The sequence below is a fragment of the Cricetulus griseus genome, chromosome 2, assembly GCF_003668045.3.
Source record: "Cricetulus griseus strain 17A/GY chromosome 2, alternate assembly CriGri-PICRH-1.0, whole genome shotgun sequence".
Classification (NCBI taxonomy): Eukaryota; Metazoa; Chordata; class Mammalia; order Rodentia; family Cricetidae; genus Cricetulus; species Cricetulus griseus.
The window spans coordinates 25,795,353-25,808,690 of record NC_048595.1 but is presented as its reverse complement, the minus strand read 5'-3'; the positions used below and the strand labels follow the sequence as shown (position 1 = coordinate 25,808,690).

The following is a 13,338-nucleotide window of genomic DNA, read 5'->3' as shown; positions in this document are numbered from 1 at the left end:
AGAACACACTGGAGCCCCACACAAAACAGCTTCTTATTCTGTTTGAAACTGTCTCCAGGGTTTCTCCTGCCATCTTCATATGCTACAAACAGTTTTTTTTTTTTTTTTTTTTTTTTTTTCTTTCCGGTCTACATTTATAAACAAAGTTGACCTCTTTGGCTGTTAGCTTTATGTGGAGGGTCTCCCCCAAGCTCCCCGTGATGCATAGGTTTGGGGTTCTCTCCTTTCTCCCTCCCTCAGCATTCTCTTCTAGCCTTCAGCATACGTCTGGCCTGATCCTCCCGTGGCTTTCTTGGCTTAGAAATCCTCTGACTGCTTGGGTCTTAAGGCTGCGTTTTGTGCCTGGAAGCTGAAACTATCTCCTATTTCCAAGCCTGGCATCAGAGCAGAAACACCTTTCCGATTTTATTTTCTCCAGCTTTTCTAGGTATCTGGGCGTGGGTGGGTGCTTCCTACATTCCTCCTCCTGTACTGATCAGTCATTTCCATGAGGCTGATGGCAGCCAACTCGGGGAGAAGAGGATCAAATGGAGACACAGTTGGAAGGAAAAGGAAAGCTGGGGCAAGGCAGACTAACAGGGATTGTGGCGTGAGCGTGAGGTCTTGACAGTGAGCGGGTTGGAGGAGAGATAGTGAAGACCTGAGTCTCTGGAACAGGTGATCACACTGGGAATCCAGAGGGAGTGACAGGTGGGGACAGGGCAAATCTGGCCCATCTCTCTGGCCAGCCTTCCTTGCTTGTCTGCCGAAGGCATCCTCTGTTATACACCTGCACAGCTCGTGCCAGCCCTTCTGTCCCTGGCGCTTTATTTCTGACTCACCACACACCATGACCCAACTGGTACCTAGATGTGGGCCATGGAGTCCAGTAGCCTTGCTTGGCAAACTTCCAGTCCTCCCTCTGCCCACAGCCACCCATTTTTCTGGATTTTCTTTGTTTGTTTGTTTTGAGACAGGGTTTCTCTGTGTAGCTCTGGAGCCTGTCCTGGAACTCTTTCTGTAGACCAGCTGGCCTCAAATTCACAGAGATCCACCTGCCTCTGCCTCCCGAGTGCTGGGATGAAAGACATGCACCACCACCGCCCCGCCATTTTTCTGGATTCTTATCATTCTTGCTTCCTAGTCTGTACTTTGGTTTTAAAAACTGCTGGGCAGTGCTGTCGAGAGAGCTATCAAATTGCTATCAAATCTGACAACCTGAGTCCAATCTCTGGAACCCGTGATGGAAGGAGAAAAGCCAACTCCTGAAAGTTGTCCTGTGACCTCCGTATTTGCACCACGGCACACACACACATCTACTAAATAAATAAACAAGCAGATAAATGTAAAAACAATGCCCTTGATATGCTTCCTGATAGTTTCTTGGGAGGAGTCTACTATATTGCCTCTCCTTTCTGAAGCTTGTCTGTGGCGCTTCCAGTTGCCTGTCTGAATCTCTCCAGTTCCATCTCCTCTTACCTTCTCCATTTGCTTATCGGGTTTCTGGATTCCTGTTATACTTGTCAAATACTGTGGGTACCAGGCTACCAAGATGAGCGGAATCAGACAAACCCCTGCCCTTTGAAGCTTAGCCTCAGGGTCATCGAGACTCTCATAGGAAACAAGAGTTAGAAGTTCCCACTGCACTTGTCTTCCCAGACTCAGGCCCCTGGAGCACAGTCAAAGAGTACAGCATAGGCAGAAAAGCTATTCCCGGGGCTTATGGGACCAGAGAAAAGGTGATCTTGTTGCTGTTTGTTCTTGTTATTTTGAAATAGGCTCTCATGTAGCCTCAAAACTTTATATCCCAGCACTGGGGAGGCAGAGGCAGGCAGATCTCTTCTAATTCAAGGCTGGTATATCACTGTACCTTGCCCATATTAACCCACACCCGTTACACTCTCCTGCTCTTCCTCCAACTTTCCCCATTCTGATTTAATGTCGTATTTGTCCATATGTATGTGTAAATACATACACATGTAAATTTAAAAATCACATTCCATAAGTGAGAGAATTTGGGATATTTATCTTTTATCTCTACTACCTTCTCTGTTCCCTTGTCTTTCTCCCTTTAAACCTCCTTCCCCTACATAGTTGCTCTTCTACCCCCCCCCTCTCTCTCTCTCTCTCTCTCTCTCACACACACACACACACACACACACACACACACACACCTAGATTCTGTACCTGAGAAAAATGAGTCTGACTTACTTTGCTTAACATGATGATGTCCACTTCCTGCAAATGTCACAGTTTCACCTTCTTCATGGCTGACTGGAGACTGTCAGTTAAGGCTGTCTTAACTGACCCTTGTGATCTCTAAGTCTGCCCTGCCGGACCCTGGCTTGAAGTCTTGGCTGCTCTCTCAGAGAGGAGCTTCCCCAGAGACTGATGCACTGATATGTCCCCTCCCCCTCCTCCCTGCCCACTTCTCTCCCACACCATCTTGCTGCCAAACTCCCCTGGCAAGTTTGTGGGTACTGAATGTTCCTTGGATACTGTACCTCTTGGGGTAATCCAGTTTCTGCCCAGAGAGCCACAAAAGGGACAACTCCCTGAAGTAGTCATGATAACGACTTCCAGGATTACCAGGAACTCAATCATTGTCACCAGAAAGAACTGGAGGGGGGAGGCCTCCACAGCCCGGTTAAAAGGCCGAGAGAGAAAATACGGTGCACTGTTTCACACGAGTGGTAAATCACAGCCAAAGCCGCTTCCTACCTAGTACTTACAGCTGTCGAAGACCACAGCAATGACTATCAAGTCCCAAACCAAATAGGAACATAAGTTCTGGGCTTCAAGATCTTGAAGATTCATGTTATTTTAGGGTTAGGTTTGCATGTGAGTTACAGAAAATCCATGAATGACAGTGACTTACATATGGCAGAAGGTGGTTTCTTACTTACTTAGGCATCTAAAGGGCTGAGCCTGGTTCCACAGGCTCAGAACCCAGGTTGCATTCTCCACATGGTATCTCATATTCCAAAATAGCTGCTTTACGTCTAGTCATTGAGTCTACATTCTAGTAATTTGAGGGGCGGGTAAGACAAAAAAAAAAAAAAAAAAAAAGAAAAGGATATAGCCTTCCGTGTGTGTATGTGTGTGTGTGTGTGTGTGTGTGTGTGTGTGTGTTAGAGAAGACAACTTGTGGGAGTGGGTTATTTCCTCCACTCCATGGGGTTCAGAGATGGAACTCCTATGGTTAGGATTGGTGTGGGTGCCCTTCACTGAACCATCTCTCTGGCCGATACTCTACTTTTAATAACACTTTCATTCTTATTGCCTTGTACGTGCTAGGCAAGTTCTCTCCCACTGAACCACACTCCCAGCCCTACACTCCGTTTCAAAGAACGCTTTCTAGATGCTGTAAGTAACAGTTCTGCTTGTATCCCTTGGACTAGAACTTTGCCACTTAGCTCTACCTAGTGATAAGGGCGACTGGGAAATGAATTATTATCCAAAGTGGCCACCTGTCCAGCTTAAAATCATGGGATTCTGTTACCGAGGAAGAAAGGGAAAATAGATGTTGGGGATAATTAATACTCCCCACCACCCTTGCAGGCAACCAACCAATCAGCCACCCAGCCAACATTGATGTTTGAGGAACTGCTCTATTTAGTGAAAGAGATGGATATGCAAATAACGGACTCCAGTGCCATGTGATGGGGAGGATAAAGGAGGTTTTGTTCCGAGTGCTGCGGGAGAACAGATGGAAATGATCAACAGCAATCAGAATAATTAATGACTACAATGGCCGAGCTGGGGCCGCAGCGCTACGCTGGGCTATTGTGTTAGGCCAGCTCCTTTTCTCGGTGGCAGCGAGAGCCACAAACTTTCCTACTTCTCCACAATAGCTCACACAATGGCAGGCCAGGTGCTGGCCCTTCTTCCCATACATTATCTCCCAGCACGCTGGAGCTGCTACTGTTGTCATTCTCACTTAAAAGACGACAGAACCAGGCACGAGCCATCCAGCTGGCTTTGGAGCCAGGCAGTCTGGCTCTAGAGAACCCAGATTTAACTCCCTACTCTGCTGACACCCCCAAAACATCTCATTCTCCTTCCTCTGCCAGACCCCCCACAAGTCTCCAGAAGGTAGCCTCCTCATACACTTCACTGTGGTGAGCCAGGCCATCTTCCGGGTCCACTCCCACACCAGTTGCTAGCGTGCTTGTCCCTCTCCTCAGCCATCAGCCCTGCCTCAGTGGTCAGGCAACTGATTGCTGTGCTCTCCCTAAGTATGGGGAGGCCTGGGGTGGGATGCAGTGACTTGAGGTGGCCTCTGCCTGGATTGGGTCACTGTTCCATCTCAGGAAATCACTTTGCTTGTTAAGGGTTTCTTTTCTCATCTGGGGGTAGGGATAATGCTGTCACACTGATGACAGGGATATGATGTCATGTTAGGTGATTAGTTAATCACTTAGCACATACTAAGTGCTCAGAAAGTGTTCACTGTCATCCCATTCCCCACTCGGACCGTTTCTCTTCTTTGTCTTCAGTCAATTTCTCTTTACATATGTGTTTGTGTCCCATCCCTGCATGACAGGTGATGTAAATATATATTTATTGTCTTACATTTCTGGGACTCGAAGTTCCTAGATTTACTTGGACTAACGTCAAAGTGTTGGCAAGACTGTGTCCATTCTGGACGTTTGAGGAAGAATCCTTTTGTTACCTTTTCCTGTTTATTCTCCTTTGAGTTTTTGTGATGCTGGGGATTAAACCCGGGGCCTTGTGCATGCTAGGAAAGTAGTTTTCCACTGAACCTCACACCCAGCCTTCCATTTATTTCTTTCCCATGTTTTCCTTTCTCCTTCTGGGCTTCTGTCTCTTATTGATAGGGACCCACGTCATTAGGTTGCACACATCTGGTGTGTTATTCTTCTCTCATTGCTGTTACAAAGTACCTAACAGAAGCAGTTTAAGAAGGAAGGCTTTATTCTCTCTGTGATTAGGAGACATGGTCCTGCTGGGTGGTGGTGGCACATGACTTTAACCCCAGCACTCAGGAGGCAGAGGCAGGCAGATCTCTGAGTTCCAGGCCAGCCTGGTCTATTGAGCGAGTTCCAGGCCAGCCAGGGCTACACAGAGGAAACCCTATCTTGAAAAAACAAGAGAGAAATGGTCCTTTATGGCATGCCGAGCATGAGGCAGCTAGTCAGATTGCACCCAAGGTCAGGAAGCTGAGAGAGGAATGCCCAGCATGAGAAGATACTCAGCAGGCTTTCTGCTCCTGTTCGGACTGTTTAGGGTGGGTCTGTTCTCCCTCAGTAAAATACCTCCAGAAACACCCTCACTGACACACCCGGGGTGTACTTCCTGAGTGATTCTGAAACCCAGCCTGGCTGACTATTAAGATGAACCATCAAATCTGGATAATCCAGGATATTCATCTCATCTCAAGATCCTGAACTTGGCCAAGTCCATAAAATCTCCTTTGCCATGGGAGGTGGCACACCCCCAGGTTCCAGGGATTAAGAAAGGGAGCTCTTTGGGTACTATTACCTCACAAATCCTCCTCACCCAGGTTCCTCCCTTCCCCCAGGATGTCCTCTGATAGGCATTCCCCTTTCTCCTGCTCGATTCTCAGACACCATCTTTGATAAGGTTGTTTTTTTTTTTTTCAGTTGGTAAATGTTTATTTTCTGTAAAAATACCTGGACCTAATGAGAAGTTTGTGTCCAGATGCATAATGTGCCCACTTCACATTTTAGGCAGTTAACAATCAATTTTGGTAGCAACCATTACTTTTCTTTTTTTACAGACAAGGTCTTACTATGTAGCCCTGGCTGTCCTAGAACATATTATGCAGACGAGGTGGCCTGATGAGGTTGTTTTTAAATAGTTTCTCCCACCTCCTGACAGCAATGCAGCCTGCACCTGTTCTTGCTGTGGTGCGCAGGGGCACAGCCCTGGCCAACCTTTTATTCTCAACCAGCTGCTTGCTCTTGTTGGTTGTTTGGGCCTCCTTGAGACTTCCTCTCCTCTGTCTGCCTTTACATACTCTTCCTGGCTTAATTTTTAAAATTTTAAAATTACATTTATCTCTGCTAGGCAGTGGTGGTATGCACCTTTAATCCTAGCACTCAGGAGGCAGAGGCAGAGGCAGGCAGATCTCTGTGAGTTTGAGGTCAGCCTGGACTACAAAGCAGATGCCAGGACAGCCAGGGCTACATGGAGAAACCCTGTTTTGAAAGAATCTCAAACAAACAAAAAATTACATCTCTCTCTCTCTCTCTCTCTCTCTCTCTCTCTCTCTCTCTCTCTCCCTGTTGTGTGTGTGTGTGTGTGTGTGTGTGTGTGTATGTGTGTGTGTGTATGTATGTGGTGTGTGTGTATGGTGTTTGTGTGTATGTGTGTGTGTGTATAAGTGTGTGTATGCACATATATACATGTATATGCACCTGTGTACACACGGCACCTGTGTGACTGTCAGGGGACAATTGAGGGAGTTGATTCTCTTCTGGCACTATGTGGGTCCTAGAGCTTGAACTCAGGTTACCATGCTTAGCAGCAAGGACTTTTACCTACTGAGCCATCTCAGTTTCTCTTCCTCCTGGGTTCCCACCTCCTGGTCCTCTATATGTTGCACTATCTCCATCTATCTGAAATGTCCAACTTTCCCCAGGATTTGGGATCTTGGATCCAGTGTTATTTCTTATTGTGTCTTGTCTCACACTAATGGCTAGTGCACAGGGATGGCTGACTCCTGCCCATCCTCTGCAAACTAGCTGGGGGTGAGGATCATGCTTCACTGGGCCCAAGTGGCTCCTCGGCTGCCTCAGCCTTCCTTGGGGTATATGCATTGAGAGAGTTCCCTGAGGAGGGGACTTCGAACCATGAACCCTGGGCCACTTTTCTTGTTTCTGTCTAAGATGGTGTGGAATCTTCTCAGGACTTTCCAGAGGTCAGATAAAGGCATAAGGCCAGGGGAGCTGAAGGGCAGAGTGTGTTTATTGGGGAACGACCTTACAGAGGCAGCTTCAAGGAGGAAAACTTTACTTTGGGTCACAGTTTCAAAGAGTGCAGGCTATCACTGGGGGACAGGCAGTCCATGATGACGTGAGCTTCTAGCCTGTTCACTTATTGGCATATGGGAAAGCAGAGAGCCCTAGCCCATATCTGAAATAGAATAGTCCTCATGGCCCACCCTGCAGTGACCCACGCCTGCTAGTTAGGTCACAGGTCCAGAGGTTCCACAACCTTCCAGCTTTGTCAACAGCTGGAGATCAGTTGTTCAAACACACGAGCCTGTGGGGTCATTTAAAACTCAAAATTCTTACAACAGGGAAACAAGTTGGGATGGTACCTCTTCAGAAATGTAGTTGCCGGGGAAACCTATTGTAACCATGACCTCTGGTGTGTGCAATTGCTTGAGTTTGGAAAGAGACACAGACCAAATGTAGCTCAAAGGCATAAATATTCATAGGGAACCAAGGTGTGTCCTGAGAATATAGTTAGTCACCAGAAAAAGAGACTAATTGATCAAAATAGAGGAGTTGCTTTAAATGCAGGAAAACTGATGAGGCACAGTGTGATCTTGGGGACAGCCAGGGGACTCACAGGCAAAGAGGGACTTGAGCAGGGAATAGTCCCGGATGGAGAGTGAAAATGGCTGTCTCAGGCAGGGCACAGCATGCTCAGCGGTTGGGAGTTAGAATGTATTCTATTTAGGGATCAAGGAGGATGGAGAGAGGAGGAGGCTGATGATGCTGGCACATCCAGAGCATAGGGGCTTCAGGTCAGCACTGGCACGGAAGTTTGAGCTTTCTCATGCTGGCCATGGGGAGTCATGGGAAGGGTTTTGAACAGGGAGAATGACTTAGAAGAGCTTACCTTTAAGAAGACTACACCAGTCTTGGGGCAGGCTGGGCAGGAATTCCAGGGCTCCAGATCTAAACATATACAAGATATAATTTTTAATAAATACTTTGGAAATTATTGTCCTATTCCTATGATTTTATGTGTGTGCATATTGTAGTGATATTTTGTTTGTGATCTAACAAATAAAGCTTTCCTGAAGATCCATCCGAGTGCAAAGCTAGCCACATTAGTTAGCCATAGATGCCAGGCAATGGTGGCATACACCTCTAATCCCAGTGCTCGGGAGCCAGAGGCAGGCAGATTGAGTTCCAGGCCACCCCGGGCTACTTGAGATTGATCCAGTCTAAAAGAGAAACAGAGCCAGGAGGTGATGGCTCACACTTTTAATCCCAGTACTTGTAAGTCACACACCTTTAATCCCAGCACTAGGGAGGTGGAGACAGGAGAGACCTGGCTGGGTGGAGAGAGGAATATAAGACAGGAGGAGACAGCAGCTCATTGCACTCAGTCTGAGGATTCCTAGGGACAGGATTGCCCTTTGGTCTGAGGATTCAGTAGAGGTTAGAGGTCTCTCTTGTGGCAGCTCCTTTACTTCTTTGACCTTTTCAGCATTTACCCGGATATCTGACTCTGGGTTTTTATTATTAAGACCTATTAGAACCCGTGCTATAGCATATGTATATTTATTATGTATTATGTATTTATAATACATATTTAATAAGACTATTGGTTGTTATTTTAGATAGGGTCTCACTGTGTAGTCCTGGCTGGCCTGGAACTCACAGAGACCTGCCTGCTTCTGCCTCCTGAGTGCTGGGATTAAAGGTGTGTGCCATCACATGTGGCTGTCCGAATGTATTTTACATGTACCCTCACACTTATTAGATGGCCTGGATGGAGACCTTCCCTAAGGCACACAGTGACAAAGGTAGCATTAGGATTCAGGGATGCTTCCTGGTACAGGGCTTTCCTTCCCCTTCACTGTACTGAGTGAGTGCAGAGGTATCAGAAAGGAGGCAGGACCAGGAGGCGCTCACCAAGGTGAACGGTGCCCAGGGCAGATACCAAGGTGAGGGCCATGTGGGAGGCAATGACAGTATGTTCTTTCTCCTCTCTCTGGGTGGGGGTGGGGACATGGGGTTCATTGGAGACTGCACATGAGTGCATCTCTCTTTCCCGAGTCCTGCAGCATCCTTCTGGGCCTGGTTTCTATGGCAACAGGCTCCCAGCAGGCAGCCTGCCAGCTGGAAGGAAGCAGGCAGGCAGGCTTGGAGAGAAGGCCTGGGCCGCAGGAGGAAGGTTGGAGTTGCAGAGGTGGCAGGGTTGGGTGGGAGAGTCTCCTGGGAAGCTGGACAGGCCCCTGGAGATGTCTAATGAGACCCTCTTCCCTTTTGACTGTGTGGAGGTAGAGGTAGAGGAGGGCCCACAGCCTTTCCTTTGAGGTTCTTGAATTCCCAGACTACTTCAACTTCTGTTCATCTTTGACACCACACCCCCAGCCTGACTCCTACTTCTCACAGTATTGTCTGGCCCCAACCTCATGCTTCATAGTGCTCATTGACTTCTTTAAGACAAGAGCCCCTACTCTGAACTCAGAGTGGGAAAAATGAACAAGGCCAATTGACTTTCTGTTTTGCATAGGATTTGCATATAATTAACTCAAAGACAAGAAATTTCCAGGCCCGGTGTCATTCCTGCCAACAACTTAATTCAGCTCCACTGGCTCTGGCAGACTGTCTGGCCAGGCTCTGGGCTGAGCCACCAGGGTTCCCAGGGGTGAAGTCTTCCCTGCTGTATGCCCCCTCCATTGCAAGCTGCTCCCAGGCATATTTCTTCCTTTAGCTGGTGCCACCCAGAGTGCAGCCCTGTGTCCTAATCCTGGCTCTGCCACTCTGAAGCTGGGTGACCTGGGAGCTCTCTGGGTCCCCATTTCTCTGTGGGCCTAGGACACACTGTACAGCCACCATAAACCAGCACAGATATCTTTTCTAGAATACTGAATTGCAAGTGACTCAACACTACAATACTAGTACTCAACAAGTTGAGGCAGGAGGCTCACTTTGTGGATGCAGCCTGGGGATCCAATGTGAGTTCCAGGTCAACCTGGGTACAGAATGAGACTTGACTCAAAGCAACAAACCACAAAGAAAAATAGCAAAATGCGTCTGCATTCATTGCTCTAGAGCTACCACCAGCAGCAGCCCCATAGCTGGCTTCTGTAAGTCAGTCTCAGCTTTGCTTGGCATGTTCCAGTGTCTCTCTGGTCATTAGCATAGGTAGTTAAATACCGTCACTGCTGTTCAGTGGAAGTGAAATAGGTAGGTAGATCCGGTACCTAGTAGCTGGAAGGGCCAATTGAGTGTGTGGGTTAGTGGCTATCGTTTTGTAGGTTCCTAGCCCCCCCTCCCTTTTTTTTATTTGCTTGGAGTTGGGATGAGGGTGGTGACCCGAGCAGGAGCAGGGCAGACAGACATCTCCCTCCACAGGCGGGCGAGGTTCAAGCGCTCCAACAGCGTGACAGCCGGTGTGCAGGCAGACCTGGAGCTGGAGGGCTTGGCTGGCCTGGCCACTGTGGCCACAGAAGACAAGGCCCTGCAGTTTGGACGTTCCTTCCAGAGGCATGCCTCTGAGCCCCAGCCTGGGCCCCGGGCCCCCACCTACTCAGTCTTCCGCACGGTCCACACGCAGGGCCAGTGGGCCTACCGCGAGGGCTACCCACTGCCGTATGAGCCGCCGGCCACTGATGGGTCTCCTGGCCCTACCCCTATCCCTGCCCCTGGCCCCGGGTCCGGTCGCCGAGATTCCTGGATGGAGCGCGGTTCACGTAGCCTCCCCGACTCAGGCCGCACGTCCCCCTGCCCACGGGACGGCGAGTGGTTCATCAAGATGCTGCGGGCAGAAGTGGAGAAACTGGAACACTGGTGCCAGCAGATGGAGCATGAGGCGGAGGACTATGAGCTGCCCGAGGAGAGTGAGTCCACTGCCACCCACGCAGGGGAGAGGGGCGCTGGCATCCTGTGTGTGGTGGTCCAGGCTGCAGCATATTAGCAGACATTAGCAGGCCCCTCCCTTCAAGCTTGGGCTTGCCTCCTCTTTGGTCCTTGTACTGGAACTTGAGGTTCCCACTGGTAACAGGACATGCTAGAAACACCTGGAAAGGGACAGCTTTAGAGGCCATGACTAGAACTGGGGACGCATGGGTGGATCTTGACCAGACAAAAGGAGGTGGCTACCAGTCTAAGTCACTAACTCCACGAGGAACCATTTGTCCAGATCTGGACAAGTAAACGGATCCAGTGTGAGCTTGGTGGTGAGGCAGGCACCACAAGTCTTTCTGATTAGAGCTGGGTAGCGGGTTTTTCCCAGAGGATGCTGGGATTCCTCGGTGAAAGATGTTGGGTTTTAACGCTGTTGGAGGAGGCAGCTCACAGGAGAACAAGTCTGGGGAAGAAATGGAAGGTCAGCATGGCAGAAAGCCCTGTGACAGAGGGTATGCCCTGTCCGCATGAGTCCAGTGTGAGGGGAGCCAGTGTCAAGTTCTGAGATGGATTTACAAATTCCTATCAAACCAAGGACACATGGACTGATGAATAGTCAGTGAGCTAGTGTTCTGGCCAAGGCTGGAAGCCTAGACTGGGGACACAGGCGGAGGCAGAATTCAGAAGGACCAGCTCTTGGAAAGGCAAGTGGGCTGCGTGGAGAAGGAACTTCACTGAGGAGGGTTGAAGTCTTCATGTGGTTGGGTGTTTGATAGGATGGGGAAGGGCTGGAGGAGAGAGATGGATAGATAGTACAGTAACCACCAGGTGAGCATCTTAAAAGGTAACCCCCCTCCCTCAAGGGTAGCTTGGGGGAAGAGGGATCTCATCCCCTCCCCCTCCCCGAGCCTCCTTCTCTTCCGCAGTCCTGGAGAAGATTCGCAGTGCCGTAGGCAGTACACAACTTCTCCTGTCTCAGAAGGTCCAGCAGTTCTTCAGGCTGTGTCAGCAAAGCTTGGTAAGTGTTAACAGCAGAGTGAGGTGTGTGGATCTGGCAGGTGACCCAGTGTGTCTGAGAAGTGGGACCAGGTCTGTGTACTGAGAGGGGTGGCTATGTGTGGCCCAGGGCAGTTCATTCAGTGTGGCCCAGACTAGCCAAAAGGTCAGACTTGTTTTGTTTGGAGTATTGAGCCTCGAGATTGAGTCCAGTGTTTCTGCCCAGGTAGGAGAGACCTGGGCCTTTTCTTGTCCCTGTCCCTATCGCACAACCAGTCCCCCTAGGTTGAGCTTTCTAACAGTGAGATTGAGTGTGGCTTTCTCTGAGCCTGCCTGGGGTCAGACCTCCCTGACTGGCTGCCTCCCCTGTGTGTCCCACCACGGCAGGACCCCACTGCGTTCCCTGTGCCCACCTTCCAGGACCTGGCGGGTTTCTGGGACCTCCTGCAGCTCTCCATTGAAGATGTGACCCTCAAGTTCCTGGAGCTACAACAACTTAAGGCCAACAGCTGGAAACTCCTGGAGCCTAAGGTGTGTTTGTGAGTTCCTTCAGGCCAAGAAGCCACACCCTGGATTGCCCTTCTCAGAAACAAGTGTGTGGATGTGTGTGTGGGTTTGAAGAAGTCACATGGGAACAGACTCACACAGCAATCACAGCTTTAGATAAGACAGCCTTACTCCTGGCCATTGCCCTGTGCTTGGCCCAGCCGTTCACGCCACTGCTGCCTCAGCCACCTCTGGTCAGCTACAGTGTGTGGAGTAGAGCTAGGTTTTTAAGGCGATTTTCAGTCTTCTATTTGATGGGTGTCAGAAGTGAGACTGGGCAGGCCCCGAGAGCCCTGGCAACCCCCCAACCTGCGTGTAGGTGCTAGCTGTTGAGAAAGGTTCCCACCAGGGTGCGCTCGACCCCCGTCATTATTTGGAGACCTGTACAGGGGCTTTGACCGGCTTTGACCTTGTGGAAACGCGTGCACCTGCAGCATCGGGTCCCCGGGGCCAATTCTATAGGCGTGGTCCCGTTTGGATCCTGGGGAAGCTGGGATGGGGGATGTGGGGCTCCAGTCGGGATGTTGCAGTGGTCCCCGCCGCCCAGCTCAACCGTGCGCGCTCTCCCGACAGGAGGAGAAGAAGGTCCCTCCGCCGATACCAAAGAAGCCCTCGCGGGGGCGGGGCGTGCCGGTGAAGGAGCGCTCCCTGGACTCCGTGGACCGGCAGCGGCAGGAAGCGCGCAAGCGGCTCCTGGCGGCCAAGCGCGCCGCCTCGTTCCGCCACAGTTCGGCTACCGAGAGCGCGGACAGCATCGAGATCTACATCCCTGAGGCCCAGACCAGGCTGTGACCCGCCCGGGCCGCCCAACCTGGCCCGGGCCCGCGGTTTTCTACCCGTACTGTACATCCAGCGTCGAGGTCACTGTGAACGCGGGCTGCTCCGTGCGCCCGCCCTGCCGGCACCGCACGCCCCGGCTCCTGCCCGCCGCACTTTCGTGGGTTTTTTACCTTCCTGACCCCACGCAAAGGCGCCCGGGCTAGGCTGGGGACCGTGCCTCTCCGCCCAGCGCCCC

General features: G+C 50.3%; 1 protein-coding gene across 1 annotated transcript in view; it reads left to right on the top strand.

The window, feature by feature from the left end:
* Positions 1-13,115, top strand: part of Dlgap3 (DLG associated protein 3) — a 40,735-nt gene extending 27,620 nt beyond the window's left edge. The window contains exons 7-10 of the mRNA XM_027399329.2: positions 10,290-10,774; positions 11,708-11,799; positions 12,165-12,308; positions 12,897-13,115. Of these exons, the coding sequence (XP_027255130.1) occupies positions 10,290-10,774; positions 11,708-11,799; positions 12,165-12,308; positions 12,897-13,115 (940 nt within the window). The remainder of the gene's footprint in view (positions 1-10,289; positions 10,775-11,707; positions 11,800-12,164; positions 12,309-12,896) is intronic.
* The last annotated feature ends 223 nt before the right edge of the window (positions 13,116-13,338 follow it).